The 17,797-nt window shown below is 32.2% G+C and overlaps 1 protein-coding gene across 1 annotated transcript; it reads right to left on the bottom strand.

The window, feature by feature from the left end:
* Positions 1–15,745: 15,745 nt before the first annotated feature.
* Positions 15,746–17,204, bottom strand: LOC134274172 (uncharacterized). Its single transcript, XM_062756430.1, has 3 exons — positions 17,163–17,204; positions 16,341–16,432; positions 15,746–16,199 (listed from the first exon to the last, which is right to left on the bottom strand). The coding sequence occupies exons 1-3, from the start codon at positions 17,169–17,171 to the stop codon at positions 15,881–15,883; spliced, it is 420 nt and encodes a 139-aa protein (XP_062612414.1). The 5' UTR covers positions 17,172–17,204; the 3' UTR covers positions 15,746–15,880.
* Positions 17,205–17,797: the final 593 nt, after the last annotated feature.

Genomic DNA, 17,797 nt, shown 5'->3' with positions numbered 1-17,797 from the left:
AATTTTAATTAAAAGGATATGTAACCCCCCCCCCCCCCCCATTTTAAAAAGTTGAATCTAAAATGAACTTAATTTAGAAAATAAAATTTTATTCTCTTCTTCTTGCCTACATGCTTTCTTGTGTTTCGTTTTTTTTTTTTTCTGATATTATTTGCTGGATTTGATCTCTGGTAATTAATGTTTGTGTTTTTTTAAATACCTTTTGTGTGTGTGTGTCATTAGCCTATTTTTGTCCATCCCCTTTCAATTTTAAAGACAACAAATTGTGGGTTGACTCCATTAAGTATCAATTTCATTGCATTGTAGTTTTTTGCTGATATATGAAATATATTTTTGCGACAATGAATCCGATTTTTTCAATTTTAATTCATATACTGTTAAGTAGCCGTCTATTATTTTGTGGTTAGATTTTTTCTTTCGAGAACACTGTTGGTTAATAGACTAAATTTTTGGAAAAGAGCGTCGGTTAAAAATGTATAGACTCTTTACTTTAAGTACATGTAAGGAATGAAATGTTATCTGTAATTAGAATCAGTCAATAATATTTGTGATTTTATCCCCATTAGAATCACATAACCTTTCAATCACGTTTAATATAATATTTATATATAAATAATACACAGCAAAATTAGTTTGTATTTGAAGGACGACGCTAAATCTAGCATAAAAATTGAAAATACATGACTTGTATATATATTCTTTATTCTTAAAAATCTAATCTCAACATGTAGAGCAAATTCTGTTTTATTATACTTTGAAAATATTCTAACGAACATATAACATGTGTACCAAGAGTAGAAGGAAAATAATTCTGTTTCACATTTGGAGTTTATTTTTTTGCTTTTTTTTTTAAATCCGAAAACATTTTAAAGTCGTAGTGTGCTCTCTACTCAAGAGTAAGTATTTTAAGACTATGTCAGTATCTTGTGAAGCAAGGGATGGAATAAAGTAATTTGTGGAAGTTAATGATGAATCCCTGGTGACCGAAATATTGCAGTACAAAAACAATGGCATGTTTTGTTGAAAATAGAAAATCTGCACGCATTTTAAAAAGACAATCATGCATGAATAATTTGCAATTCACAGCTTTATATTATTAAAGTAGGTAAAGGGCCTGATTATAATAATAGCATTAGAAGTGTTTTGTGCATGTGCCTCATTCAGGATCACAAAGCACTGCATGAAAGCCATCCGACAGGATTTCTCATTTGAAATGTTGAAAACAACATGTCAACTCTTAGCTTTCATATCAGATAAACTTTATAAAGTAAACTTTAAAGCCTTAATAAGCGATTATAGTGTCCTTGATAATTAGGACGTTTTTTAAACAAAGATATTCCAAAAACAACAATGGAAAAAATGGTATTCTTATTTCTTGGAATCAAAGATTGAACTGAAATGCACACATTATACCGGGACTTTAAAATTTTATGTTACGAATATAAACTCAAATAACAAATATCGAAATTCGGAGATTGATACTACCCAAATTCAAGTATGAGCAGGAATCTGATATTAAATAGAAATAATCCGATAAATGATATCTTTGTATTTGCATGAATATTTAAATTGTACAAAGATTGTTCAATAAATAATTGAATGATTAAATCTCACTGATTTCACTTAGACATTTTAGGGAATGAAGCTTTCTTCAACTTTTTAAAATACTATATAACATAACTTGGGGCAGATTACGCTTTCTAATATAAACTGCAAAGCGGTGTATAATAAGAATACACAAACTGTCCCAAGTAATGTTATATTGTACACCATAAGTTGAAAATAAGCTACATTAATTATAATCCAAATTTAATTGTAGACAATGAGACAAATTTTCCTCCAGAAAAAGACATAAAATTTACCATATTTTACAAGCAACGTCGAGCGGATTAATTCCTTTTTGACGTAACTCATTGTGACGTAGGCAAGTTATGTTATTCAAAATGGACTATTTAAAATTTTTTACCCAATCAAATGACGTCTTAAAACTAAAATTAAATTATTTCCTTTTAAATAAACTAAAGTATGGCAGATCCTATGGTTTATTTGCAATAATACGATACAATGACCTTGTCAGCAAATACAATTTATCATTGAGTCAAATTCTGACTGACGTTTTTCATACCAATTATTAGTCCATTATTTATACACTGAATTGACGACGGATTTTTTCCGTTATTTCCTGATCATGACAACGAGCACACGGCGGGTGTGACCGGTCGGCAGGGGATGCTCACTCCTCCATGGCACCTGATCCCACCTCTGATGTTTCAGAGGTCCGTGTTTGCTCTGCTCTTATTTTGTATATTGTTTAATGGACGTTGAGATTGAATACTGTTCGTTATCTCCATATCCTTCTTGCAACGGGTTTTTTTTTTTCTTTAGAAAATTAAACAAGTGAAAGGGAGATCGATCTGGCGAATATTGTTGTTGTGACAAAACATAAACTATCTGTTTATCCCAAAACTCTTTAAATACATGGCATGTGTGTTTGGATGCTAACATGAAGAAATTTAATGTAGTTGATTTATGATTCTGGTTCCATCCTTACATAAACCTTTCGATATTTCGCAAAAATTTGATACTAGACTTTTGCAGAAATTGAGCTGTCTCCCCAAACAAAAAATTGAATAACAAGACAGTGAAATCTAAAATTTCATATACTACTGTGTAAATGTTTTTGCGCTTTTGCAATTTTTTTTCCAGAAATTGGTTGTTTTTGTCAAGTGCATCCTATTGTGTATTTGTTTGGAGGGTTTAAAGCAATGAATTCAAGTTTCATTATCCGTTTGAATTTCAGACACAAGGAAAACTACAATTTTTTTAATTCAAAATAATCATTGTGTAATTCTTACACGCTGTTGGTTAACTCATTTTACAAAATATGGTAACCATTGAGTACTTAGTCCCCCATTTTTACTGTTTCTTAGAACAGTGTAAACTACCCCGCATTGATGCCTATCAAGTTTTCTATGTCTCTTACAGTGATCAACCAACATCTGTGATAATGTTTCTGAATTTTGGCAAAAAGTACATTGGTTATCCGTGTCGCCAAGGACGGTTCACATTTTTATGCTCATTATATAATTTTTGTTCATTGAAATCCACCTGCTCATGTGTGCTGTGAGTTTCACATATTTTAGTGAATATGTTTTGGGATCTTAACGAACTTTACAGCAGCTTTAATTAAGCGCTTAATTTCACTCTAGTTTACAATTTTTTTACCATTCATTTCTAATGCAGTGTCTCCAATAGCCCCTGTTTTCTAGCTTTTCACAATGAAACAAAGTGATCACATATTAAACAGTCATCGATTCATTAAAAATTCAATCATAAGAGAAAATCATATTTAATTTATAAGTCACAGCTTAAGGCTTACTAGTATTCTAGTTTCGGCATAAATTTTCCGTTTTTATATACTCTGTCACAGTTACATTTTGCGCCTTTGACCTTTCCTATATAGTTAATTGCACATTCAAGAATATCCCGACAATGACAACTCTGGGATATGTCTCTCATAAGTAGTTAAAGATAGTATAAGAAGAGGAAAATATAGTAATTTGAGTTTCATGAAACATGTACCTCGATCGTCTACGTACTAGTATTACATTTTAATTTATAGAACCTTTTGCTACATGGAGGGATACATGAGTACAGGGCCTGATTTATGGTCTAAATTTTTTTTTTACTTTCCTTTTACAGAATTAGAATTGAAAGCGGAAAGCCTAATATATTCATTTTTTTCAAAATTACAAATGTAAAATTTTAAAATTGATATTTTTAGTAAGTAAGTAAGTAAATGTGTTATAATAGTGACATGCGTTCTGTACAATTACGACAGCTGTCAACAAATATACATATAATAGAAATTTTAAGACACGGGCAATCGGGCCTTTAAACAATATAATATACAATAAGGATTCAGATATTACGTATTGTGTTTAATTATAAATAATAAACTGTCTGTAAGTATATGCCGAGAATATGAATTTACCCATCTGTCTTATGAAATTTAGTAAAAAAAATTCGGTTTTGTCTAAATCTGACATATTGATATCAAATGAAGTTGGGTTAAATCCAATACTAGTAAAAAGATTGCTCTAAGGTTTGAATATGAAGTACAATGAAGCAAAAAGTGGCATTCATCTTCGACACTATTTGAAGAACATAGAGTACATAGTCTATCAGATAAAGCCTCCCCCTTATACCGTCTTGTTTCTATTCTTATAGGTAACACATCGTATCTAAATTGCTCAAGTACAGAACGATGACACTTTGGGATATCCATTGTTACATATTTCTCGGTTTAAAAATCAGATGTTGAGATTGTTATGATAAATGATTTGATATTATGTTACGTAACGATGTAAAGTTATCTCTTGATGCAGGTAGAAATGTCGCTCATAAGAAAAAAACCCATTAAGAGTGTAAAACGGAATAGATCGATAAAAGCGTCTCAATTTTTTTTTAACTTTACCCTCAGCTTTCATTATCCAGCAGTTAATTCCCGTAGCTATAGATTTTAAGAAAATTCCAAGAGTTTTCTTTCTTGCATTTACTAAATAATGTTCAACAAATATAAGTGAATAATGGACATATAACTTAGAAAAGAAAATGGATTTCTAGATAATTATACATTATACACATAATATACAGGATATATTTTTAAAATTGCTACACGCACGCAAGTTAAGGCTTCACAGGAGGCAGTGGCTCGCATAAATGTTACTTGAACTTCACATGAATTTTTTATGTACATGTGAGATTATTTCATGAAAAAGTGACAAAATCAAGACATGTGAAATAAATACGAAAAATTACAGCGATTTTTACATAACTTAAGTATGAATTTTAAGTTTATAACATATATATTTAAGTTTATCACATATATATTGTGCAGAGAAAACGTGACATGCAAGTCCATAAAAAGTGACTATCATACAATCTTATTCCCATGATATTCCCATGAAAAAAATACATTGATATCATTCTAACATGATTTTTAAATAGGAAGATAGTCATATAAATGTCATGTGACCCATTTTCCTTTGTTTAATTACTGTATACAGGCTTATTTTCGTCCTTTCACACTTGCAAACAATTTTGCCCCGTTTTTAATTCGCCCAGTTATGGTTTTGTTTAAGAAATTATACTGTATTCTTTTAATTCGCCCCGTTTTAAATTCGCCCAAATGATAGTAGGGCGGAAGGGGCGAAAATAAGACGGGGGCGAAAATTTCCCTGTGTACAGTATACTAGTATGTTTTTCTATGCAAGTGAGCTATCAAAAATATGTTAAGATTTTAGTTATCCTTCTGTAAAATTGTAAAGCGGAAAGCCTATATTCATTTTCTTTTTCAAAAATACAAAAATAAAATTTGGAGATTTTACATTATTTTTTCCTCCATGGCACCTGATCCCACCTCTGTTGTTTCAGGGGTCCGTGTTTGCTCTGCTCTTATTTTGTATTGTTTTATGGACTTTGAGATCGAATACTGTTCGTTATCTCCATATCCTTCTTTTTTACATTCCTTTTACAGAATTAAATTGTAAAGCAGAAATCCAAATATGATTGTAGGATACAAATTTGTTCTTGAATGTTTTAACAATAGTTTAATTAAGGTGAATAAAAAGGTGCCTACAGATTTATCAAATTTAAGAAATAAATTCCTTTAATGATGCTTAATAACTTTAGCTAGGTCAAATTAGGTGTTTCTGGGCATAATTTGATGGTGAACAAGATGAACCCCCCCCCCCCCAAAAAAAAATGATCTTTTAAACTCATTTCCAATGAAAAATACAGAAAAGCGGTCATGACTTTGGGAGTTTTTTCCTTATCAGACAAAGTTAATGTATCCAGATTGCCTACAGTCTTTCCGAAAACGTTCATTTGTATGTTCATGGCCTAGCTCTTCTTTAAAATAATTTTAAATTTAATAAGGTTATCGGTACTTCTTTTTATTTAATTTCGAATAGTAGATTTCCATGAAAGTGCTTTACTTTCTACATAATTTGATTAGAGCGGTAAAGTACGGGAAAAAGAAAGTTGAAACTGCATGATTATGACGTCATAATGGATCTAGCACGAACAAGTGAGTCTAAAGACATTTAAAAGTTGATCTTGACCTTAACATTCTATTCCATGTTTATTTTTGTATGTCCGCTTATCGTAAAATTTATTTGCATCAACGACCTAAAGAGGAAGTGACATGAAGATTTCTTTCTGGTGGATCCATCAACGTGTTGCCCTTGTGTAATGAGCAAGTCCCATTAAGTCTATGTGAAGTAAAATTACAAATGCTATTTGATTTTAGTGGATCTCCCTAGTATTTACAAAATTCTTACTTGTATTTTGTTGGATCCACCGAGTATTTCTTTTAAATGCAATTTAAAATTGTTAAAATTTCGATTTAGGGAGTTCATCGAACTCCTTAGTTTCAAAAGATTCTCTTGTAAAATTCGTAATCGCCACCAGAAAGTAAAGAGGGAGTTACTACATGTAGACTTTGGCCTTTTTGGTGGATTCAATGCTTTTGTCCTAGTGTACAATACGTATTGAGATAGTGCCCATTATTTTTTTTTATTTTTTACGATTTAGTGAATCCAATGAACTCGTCTCTTGATAGCGTTTTTAAGGGCAGTATTTGTTTCAATTCTTTGAATTTTGTGTTTCCCTTAATAAGTTATGTCAGTCTTTAACTTGCACATGCTGTTTTAACGTTTATGAAAGGTATCCGTCTTTATCTTAATTGGCAAGTTTACCAAAACAGAATCTAAGACGAGTTCTCTCTCTCTTTTTTTTTTAGCAGAATCAAAAAAGTTCTGTTAGGTATTTAAGTTGCCTTCTTTGAACGACTTGTAGAATTCAGTAAGGTCAAATTTACTTTTGTTTTACTTGTGAAGCAATCAAGAGCAATCCCTTTTTGGAGAAGCAAATATAAATGATAATTCAACTTGATGGATTAACCAATCCGTTGGCTGTGTTTTTGAAGACACATTAAACAGATACTATAAAACTGCTTTAACAAACATGTAAAAATGGTGTGAATTCTTATATTTTTTATTTATTCAATGTAAAGAAAATGAAGAAAAAATAAATACCGGTTTCTGAAATTGCAGTCTTCATTCTCATTTCGTGCTTAAAAAGAGGAAATGGATAGAAATTTTAATTGACAATTATATTCTGCCAAGATATCATTCACTTTTATACAATCCATTGTCATTTTTGGCATTTTTTTTTAACAGAACAGAAAGCTAAAATGTGATTCTACATAAAGTAATGAATTTAAACCTTCGATATGAGATCTCCAGCTAATGCATATTTAATTAATAGAAAATGTTATTTTTCTCGAATATCATGTATTGATTTTATTGAAATGTGATCACACGATTACTTTAACATTATCAATAAAACAGAACTTTCTCCTGAATCAATGTCTGGATGTTCAGGATTATGTGAAATATTTTATCATGTTATCTGTGCTTAAAGGCTAAAAGGCCAGCGCGCTTCATGAAATTTGCCTACATGTGAAATATGTGAAATATACATGTACACACCAACAACTCACTCAAACATTAAAACATTCCTTAAATGTAAAATCACATTGAGTTGTAAATCATTCAGCAAAATTGCAAAAATTATACATATACAAATGCACAAAATGTCTCCTGCTTGTACAAAAAAAAAATAATAATAATAAAATGAAAAAAAAAATTAAAATAAAATTCTGAAGTTGGGTATATCAAAATGCTTTCAAACTCTTAATAAATGCATTTCTTAAAGCTACATCATTAAAGATAATCATATATACAGACAATTAATAAATCTCAAATACATATTCTGGAAATGCGATTCAATGTATCAGCTGTGCATTTCCTGATTGAAAATTGATCAAAAAATATTTTAGAAAACTGTAGGTATCTAGGCATTTCGAGGAAATTAGAGATAAAAAGCTCGTTTATGGCGTATCTGAGCTAGAAAATAAAAATATCAAAATACACATGTAAGTGTAGAAATACATGGTATTTTAAGTATCCCCACTTTCTATTTAAACTATGTCTGATATTGGAATTTCGAGTCGATAAATAAATCGGTGTTTGTTTTAAATCTCTTATATCTATGAAACACAATTGATTTTAATTGTGTAATTTACAGGAAAGTCATATCTTTATGTAAAGTACATGTAAAAAAAACAAATATTGCGTTCTTTTTAATTTCACAGTCTGAACTTATGAAAAAATAAGCCATATATGACTTAAAAGGTGCTTGGACACAGATTTGGAGTTGATAGGTTGTTTTGATATGTTCTCAAAATTTCTATATAATATCACAACAGCGTTTCAGGCAAAAATCAATAAAAATCTTATTGCATCTAGAAGTTTTTGAAACTGGACGGGTTTAATTGATACATCTTTGCATTTTCAGAAAATTTTAATTTTATTTTTTAATATTTAAAAAAGTGGTAATCTTGTTGTGTATTTATGAAAAATATTCAAACTATATAATCCGGAAAATGCAGAGCAGAAATGTTTTAAAGTAATACCCGCTCACAGTATATTGTCAGTCGTTGTTCAGTGGTCTGTGAAGACATTAACAACTGAACACTCCCGGTGAATCGTAAACATTAACAGTAATAATTGAAAGCTCGTGCACTGTTTAAAGAAATAGTTCACGTTTCACGGGTGCATTGAATTTGCTTAACTCTGTACACAACACTGAGCATGGACTGACGATACTAGTGAGGGGGTTTGAAAGACGACCAAATACCGGTTTGAGAGGCATTTAAAATTTCTGCATGACAATGCTCCTGCCCATAAAGCAAAAGTTACTCGAAAACTTCTACAAAGTTGTCGAACTACCTCATCCTCCATATTCACCTGGTCTTGTTCCTTGTGACTTGTTCCTATTTCCAAACTTAAAAGAAGCTCTTTCTGGAAGGCGTTTTCAATCGCGGTCTGCTCAGGAATCAACTCTTTTCCAGTATTGAAGGGGTATATTAAAAAAACGTACAAGAAATGTTTTTTGACTTGATAAAACGACTTTATCTCTGTATTTGATATAAGGGAGATAACTGTGAAGGAATGCAATAAATAATTTGAATTTTTGTTTTTGTTGATATAATATGGTCGGGACAAAGATATTGAACGCCCTTCATAATTTTAAGAGTTATTATTCCTGGCTGAGTTGAAGATCGGATATATTCGTAAATGAAATTGCTGTTCATGCATATAAATATAAGAACCATGCAGTACTGGAAAACTAAGTGTTTATATTGAGTAAATATACTTTGATAGAAATGTGTCCGCCCCTGACTCAAACTCGGCTTTAGTGATCCATCTTTCCGGAAACAGATTTTCAGAAGCAATCTTTCCATGCAGACAAGATACAATCATCAAGACTAATGATGTTTACGTTTGCTCCTGCCTGTTCTATTTCTTTTTTCAGACGTTCAGAAAAGCCATCAAGCCGAGTAGACCCACCTGTAAGTACGATATTTGCTAATAAAGTCTTCTGTATACTGCTATCGCATTTCCTTACAGTCTCAAGGATAACTTTGTGTATGCAGTATTCTTGGAAAAGTAATTCAGGCCACTGAAACGCTTCTCGACCAATTTCAATTCGTTTACAATCGGATCGATAGTGCGATTTTGTAGTGAATTTATTTATTTCATTTTGAGGATCAAATGCTACGTAGAAATTCTTTTCTTTTATCTCTCTCGCAAGAGTATATGATGGTCCGGAACCAGCTCGTTCCAACTTTTCCTTCAGCTTTTTTGTCAGTGCTTTTCCATTGTAATCCCATTTTCGGACAAAATCTTTCAATACATAATTTTCATAGATTGGAAAGACGTGAGATGTGCCCTCTCCAAAACAGACTACCAAGCCCGTCGATCGACCTGAAGCCAAAAGGGAAAGAACAGCCTGATTGGCAAGCAAAACGGCAGCAGGAGAATATCTATCAAAAAACTTTTCCAATAACTGTTTTCTGTTTACTAGTGAATTTATTTATTTCATTTTGAGGATCAAATGCTACGTAGAAATTCTTTTCTTTTATCTCTCTCGCAAGAGTATATGATGGTCCGGAACCAGCTCGTTCCAACTTTTCCTTCAGCTTTTTTGTCAGTGCTTTTCCATTGTAATCCCATTTTCGGACAAAATCTTTCAATACATAATTTTCATAGATTGGAAAGACGTGAGATGTGCCCTCTCCAAAACAGACTACCAAGCCCGTCGATTTTTGAAGCCAAAAGGGAAAGAACAGCCTGATTGGCAAGCAAAACGGCAGCAGGAGAATATCTATCAAAAAACTTTTCCAATAACTGTTTTCTGTTTACTACATCCAAATCCGCCGTCATAACAATTCTTTTGTCCGAGAGCTCTATTTTTTCAAATGCATACTCCCAGACACGTTCCATATCATCCCAGTTTGTGATACACCCATTTTCAATACTTCAATGCGCTTCATTGTAACATATCGTATGTATCAGTTTATGGACAAGCAACACTAAAGAAATAAATTTTTTCTAATTTGTTTCCCGATCCCGCGGTTGTTTACGCAGTTCAACAAGTCATGGTCTGCAGATGCATGAACATTTGTATACCCGTTTCAGATGCACACAAAAGATAAAAAACCAGTACAAAATCTTTGATTTTTCTTTCCCAAAGGCCTTAATATGAATTAAATTCTTATTTAAATCTCAATATATGATAGTGGCACTACACCCCCCCCCTCATTTTTAAGGAAAAAAAATAATGAACACACATTACTTATGTTTACTTCAGTGAATAAATACACTCCGACCAAATTTGTATTTTTAATAATATCCATCTTTTAAAATGTTTACAATGCATAATTTCATTACAGATATTAATGATATTACATGCATATAATGAAATGGGTAATGAAGCTTTCAATGTAGATCTCCACTTGCAGCCCCCCCCCCCCCCCCTCCAACAGAATAACAACTCTTTAGTACATGTATGCAGTGTAGAGGTGAATCTTCTGTAAGTTAAATAAAAGAAATCATAACTCAAAAGAAATAAATCAAGGATTACATTTACACAAGGTTTTCAAAATACAAAGTAAGGTCGTATTTGAAACCCACAAATGTATTGCTCAAAAGGTTTAATACTCCTCATGCAGATATTGACTGATTTAGTCAGGCAAGCTTTTTAAAAAGCTGTTACTTGTAGATATTATATAACAGGTGTAGTGTAGCTTTCAACTTAGATCCAAGGGCAGATCACTCCTCTTGCAGACACCCCCCCCCCCTCCCTTAACAGAATAACAACTCTTTAGCGTGTTTAGTATGCTGTGTAAAGATGCTTCCTCTCTAAGTTAAATAAAATCAAGGATTTTTTTTACACAAGGTTTTCAAAATATAAAGTCAGAACATATTTTAAACCCACAATAGTATTGCTCAAAAGGTTTAACACCCCACATGCAGATATTGATTAATTTAGTCAGGCAAGGTTTTTAAAAAGCTGTTACTAGTATTTTCCTACATTTTTTAAAAAAAGGAAGTAGATAGATATGTTTGTGAGAAAATATTCCATTTGATTTTGTACAGAATGAATGAATCCCTCTCCGACACTCAACGGACATTACAGCAGCATCTGCAAGATTTTGTAAACAAGAATAGACAGAACTTCGAAAAACAAACAAAAGATCTGATAGAGAGAAAACCTCGGTTTTTGTCCTTCTTTGAAATATACCAGGAGGAGATCATTGATTATGAGAGATTGTGTGAAACGATGATGGAGGAAATAACAGAGGCCGGTGAGCGACGATTGGATTATCTGGAAGACGTGGAAGAAAGGACTGCCTGCAGAAACTACATGGAAGAAATGAACGATAAACTGGACAATATGAAACATTTTCGTTTGAACTTTCTTCAAAATCAATTGCGCTTGTGTAGGAATACACTGTGTAATATCGAAATGAGAATTGAGCAGAATAGAAGCATTTTATCTGATCCAGGCAGTCTGGATGTAGCAATGATTGATGAGATCTCTAATCTTGTCAATGTGGAATTTTTAAAGAAAGTTGATCGTCAACTCTTTGTCTGGATGTCTAGGACCTCGTCTTATTCTGCTGATTTCAACGCTAGTTTTCCTGAAAAGTTTGGAGATCTGAAAAGTCAGAAATATGGCCAATTTCCAGAGAAATTACGCAGTAAACTTCCAAATGAAGAGTCGCCAATACTCTCCAAAGCTGTCAGCTCCACAATGATTGTAATTTGGAATTTAATTCCGTACATATTAGTCACTCTTTTACTAATGTTTGTTTATTGTGCTTCCAAGTATGTTTTTGGTGTTGAAGCTGACAATGTTTTTATTTAAATCAAGGGACATTTATGCTTTTTACTGTTCAATTATTTTTTAAACTTGGGCCATCAGTTTATATTGAACTTTATGGCGTCTCCATAAGAGTCAGGAACATACAATGAAGCGCATTAAAGTGGTAAAATTTTCCGTTCAAATGGAACGTTTTGAGCTATCTTTTAGAACGTTTATTGTCATCTTTTGACACGCCCTTTTCTTTAGAAATGGATAAAACGGTCAAGTTGTTTCTTCAAATACCTGTAGAACAGAGTTTCCATAAATATAATAGCCAATCAAATTGTGGATCTAAATAAACACCGAGTAAACACGTGTTTGACCGAAACATGTGTTGTGGTAACTTCAATAGACATGATAGGTTTAAAAATATGTACATATTCGTTGCAAATTGTGTTTTACAGAAGCGCGGAGTCTCTAACTCCCTCTTCTAATTTTTTTTAAAGCTCCATTTCAGTGTAACTCATGTTGCTTGTCGCGAAAAATTGGGTGTCCTAAAACATTACGACAAATATTTCTTTCACGTTTCTAAAAATATGGGCGTGTCATTATGTTATAATTGACGTTCAAAACATGACTCAAAACTTTTCATCCAAACTGAAAATTTAACCACTTCAATACGCTTCATTGTATATCATTTAAAAACAACATATTAGAACTTCATTATAATATTTATTGATTAATTATATCATCAAAAGACACGTAATCAGTTTTGAGAATGGTGATAAGCCGAAAATTGTCCAATGCGTCAGATGATAGACAGTGCTGAGGCGCGTTTTAAATTAACTACATGTAGTATAATACTGACAATGTGGTCAGTTTGAGGCATATAATTTTTTTTTTTACATTACATAAAATCTCTATAACGAATAGGATATTGCAAAAAAGTACCCAGATAACTATTAAATTTCCTTCCAAGAGACATTTTTTTCGATTGATGTCCAAATTATTTCAACTTAGATCTATGGATCTCCTAGAAAAAAATTAGACTGGTGAATGCGAAATATGAAAGATATAAATTTATGTCTAATCGAAATTAAACTGCTTCTGTTGCCTATTTTTAGCTCACCTGAGCCGAAGGCTCAAGTGAACTTTTCTGATCACTTTTTGTCCGTCCGTCCGTCTGTCTGTCCGTGTTTACGAGAGTGCATTTATTGGGTATTTTTCATGCCAAGATTGTACTTATTGGGTACTTTTTGCTTATTGGGTATACCCAATAAGAAGTGTCGCTGAATATGCTTAAAACACCCTAATTGGGTATTTGCAGGTTAGTACCCAACAAAACTTGGACACGACGATTTGTCCAAAAAAGTGTCCCAAAAAGTTGGTTTCACGGACGCACCGTGTTTTGTTGTTTCAGTTTTACATTCGGAACTCTAAATTCTCGAGAGTTCCGAAAATTAACTTCCGTTGATCCTGATCATAACAACGTTTGTTTTCATGGAAAAAAATATGGCGGCTAAGAAACACTTAATGTCAACAAGATTTTCTGATTGGCAAGAGAAAAGGTAAGTTTATTCGATTAATATTTATTCATTGCTGGGTTCTTGTTTAAGGAAAATAGATTTCAATGTAATTTTGAAAACAATTGTTTGAGTAAAATGTAGAAGGAGTTCAGGGAAGACGGGGCTTGTAGCATAAAAACCGTCATTTTTCGACCCCCATTTGATCCCCTGGGGCAAAATCAAAATTCCGAAACCTTACTGCACATCTACATGACACCCCCAACCATCTCCCAAAAGATGATTAAGCTACTGTAAAAAATGTAGGAGGAGTTCAGGGAAGAAAAGTGTGACAGACGGACGGACATGAGTAACAACAATATACCCGAACTTTCTTTAGAAAGTGCGGGTATGTATTGGATATATGCCGAATACAGTTCTGTATTAAAAAATATCAGACAGTTTGAGGCCCGTTAGGGCCGAAAACTGTCTGATATTTTTTAATACAGAATTGTATGAGGCATATATCGTACTTAAAACATTGCTTTTGAGTTACCTGAGACAGTCCGATATTAGAACAAAAGATAAAGGTGTTAATGACCACTGAAGCAGCAGGCTTAAATGAAAAGTACTCAGTATTTAGGGATTTGGCTACATTGAAGAAAGTATTTGAAAGAATTTGAAAAGGAGAGTGGGGACAATTTTTTTTTTTCATATAAAACATACACGGAGATTAAATCAGTGCAACGAATTATCATACAATCTAGTAATTGATGACTTTGGAATGAAGGGAAATTGACGATATGAAGAATATTTACAGAAAATTATGCAGATGCTAAAGGTACACTAGTCTATTAATGGGAACGTTAAGCAAAATTGAAAGGTGACATGTTATTCAGAACATTATTTTGAACATTTTTATTATGCGCCCGGATCGAAAGATCCGAGGGGTATATTGTTTTTGTCCTGTCTGTCTGTTTATCTGTTTGTCTGCAAACTTTAATCTTCGTCATAACTTTTGAACCATGAATGATAGAGGCTATATAATTGATATGCATATTACACTATATTAAGCTCTTTCAAATGAAACCAAGGTCAATGATCTTGTTACCTTGACTGTGACCTACATGCTAAAAATAGTTTTTTCTGCAAACTTTAACTTTTGCAATAACTTTTGAAGTAAGAAAGATAGAGACTTCATATTTGGTATGCATACACCACTTATTAAGCTCTTTTAAATGACACACTGATCAATGACCTTGTGACCTTAATTGTGACCTATACACTAAATATAGCTTTTTTGTTGGCAAACTTTAACCTTTGCCATAACTTTTGAACGAAGAAAGATACAGACTTACTATTTGACATGCATACTCCACTAATTAAGCCTTTTCACCTGACACCAAAGTCAATGACCTTGTGACCTTGACTATGTCCTATATGATAAAAATAGCTTTTTAAAAACTTCACCATAACTTTTGAACCATGAGAGATAGAGACTTCATATTTGGTATGCAGACTTCTTTCAAATGACACCAACATCAATAACCTTGTGACCTTGAATTGACCTAAATACTAAAAATATCTTTTTTAACTTTTTTGCCGCCGGGCGCATGGTGATTCACAAACACATCTTGTTTGTTCAATATTACTTATCGATATATTTTCCTTTTCCAAATATAAAGCGTCGAAGATTTAGTTTTCTGGCCCTTTTGGTCCCTATTTATTTAACATGACGTAAAAATCAGATGATATAGCTGTAAATTATTAAAATAAAGATTTTTGCGAAAGTAAAAATTTATTCTAAAATATTGATTGTTTAAGAGTTATTGATTTAATATTTTTGGCCCCTTTCAGTCTCTAAAATGATAGGTCAACACTGTTTTCTTTATATCATGTAAAAGGTCTTGTCATTCTGCACAAATATTGTCCATGTTTTAACAAAATAATTATTCTTCAAAAGATATGATACAACTTTTTTTCGGAATATTTTTTTCTTTAGAATCTGGGGTTATACTTTCATAAAGTTTCGTTAAAACTCGATGATTGAAGTTTTTATATATATCAAACTTTCTTAATAACTACCAGTATGCCAATTGTTAATTGTATTCTTCGGTGATACTGTATTCAGGAGAAAACTCTATGAATTCAGTATTGGTTATGTCTAAGGGGCAGGTATAAGTCGTCAATATTCCGCCTTGGACTCTAACCAACACAGTTCTACTATCTTTGATGTCCAATGATAGCGTAAACTCGTCCGAAAATACTGCCGGATTTGCACCAATGAAAAATTCTTTTTGCCATGAACCATCTACGAAAGAGTTCAAAACTATTTGATATGATGGAAACCTTGGATTAAAATGCAGAATGATATCCTTCCCTTCGCCCATCTCTTGTCTGAAATTTACGGCCATTCCGCTAAAAAATAAATTGGTAAAACAGATTATAACGAACTTGAGAGAGAGAGAGAGAGAGAGAGAGAGAGAGAGAGAGAGAGAGAGAGAGAGAGAGAGAGAGAGAGAGAGAGAGAGAGAGAGAGAGAGAGAGAGAGAAACTTACCCCGGTTTTTCATTTCCTTTTTTGTTATATTTCACTCTAAAGGTTATCTTCTGACCAACCTCTATTTCATTTCCAATATGTTTTAGACGGATCTATTTAATGATAAATGTAATTCATATAAATCCTATCAAGTTTTAAGTACGGAGCAAAAAATTCAAATAATTGATTTCTCAAATTACTTTAAGACAACATCTATTTAATTAGTGATTTAAGATAATTAACTTTATTCCCTCGTCAGGTGATTTGATACGTATATGAACTGATTTAATGATAACAACACTTAATCCAATGAACTAATCAAATCAATTTTGCTCCTATCATTTCAAATAATCAATTGAAGAATTCAACATTGAAGAAATGATCGTAAATCGCAATTTATAGTTCTATGAACAATTATTTACCTTTATTACAATTAAAAATATATCTTCTTACAGAAAAAAATGTTAATTAGATTAAAGTTTCTTTTATAAAAGGAATCTTTGAAAAAAAGAAAGTTTTTTGCAGAAAAACTGTTGTACTCTTCAATCAACTGAATAGTAACAGCACTAGATTTTTTAAAGCCCCGAACTTGCACATAAAGTTTTACAACATTTCGATCCAAACGCGAATCGAATTACCCAGAAACAAGGACAAAATTATAACAAAAAAATTTCTAAATAATTTATTGTACGTACAAAAGTAGATTTATAAATATACTGGATCCGGAACTCAACGTGTAACACTGTAGCTCCTGAGATATAAAATAGATCTTCAACTTATGAGATTATATGCTTGTAATCGTTACTATCATGTTTTGCAAACAAAAACCCCGAAGATACTAACATATCCCATTTTTGTATTTTCATTTTCTTCTTTTATCTTCTTTGAAAGTTATGATGCCTAAAATTCAAAATATATAATATATTTAAAACGTGAAACATATGGAGATAATTAACAGTATCAAGAGTATTCAAGATCAAAAGTTTATAAAACAATACACAATAGGAGCATAGCAAACATGAACTTCCAAAACATCAGAGGTCGGATCAGATGCCATGGAGGAGTGAGCATCTCCTGTCGACCGGTCACACCCACCGTGCCTCAATTATAAATTGTATAAATTTTGCTGACAAGGTCATTGTATCGACCGCAGAACTTGATGATGACTTTTAAAAGACGACTGATATTCTTATTTTATCAACGTGTTTGTCAATAATTTACCTCGTTTTAGAAATTTATCATACGTAGAGCATGCTCTTGCGTAACGAATCGACTGATCATGAGATATATAAACTCCGTGATGAAGTTATATTGCTTCATAAGTAAGGAAAGTTGACGATAGAAAAGTTTGAGTCATCACGTAAAATCACTTTGAAATTGAGTGATACAAAGTTAGGTAAATAATAAACATTGTTTTGAACTTAATAAGGTCGATTACAAGCTCTTTTCTTTATTAATCATTTTCGAGTTACATGTAC

Source organism: Saccostrea cucullata, unplaced genomic scaffold (genome assembly GCF_032062105.1).
Source record: "Saccostrea cucullata isolate Sc308-1 unplaced genomic scaffold, CSIRO_AGI_Scuc_v1 ctg670, whole genome shotgun sequence".
NCBI lineage: Eukaryota > Metazoa > Mollusca > Bivalvia > Ostreida > Ostreidae > Saccostrea > Saccostrea cuccullata.
This window is presented reverse-complemented; position numbering and strand designations above follow the sequence as displayed.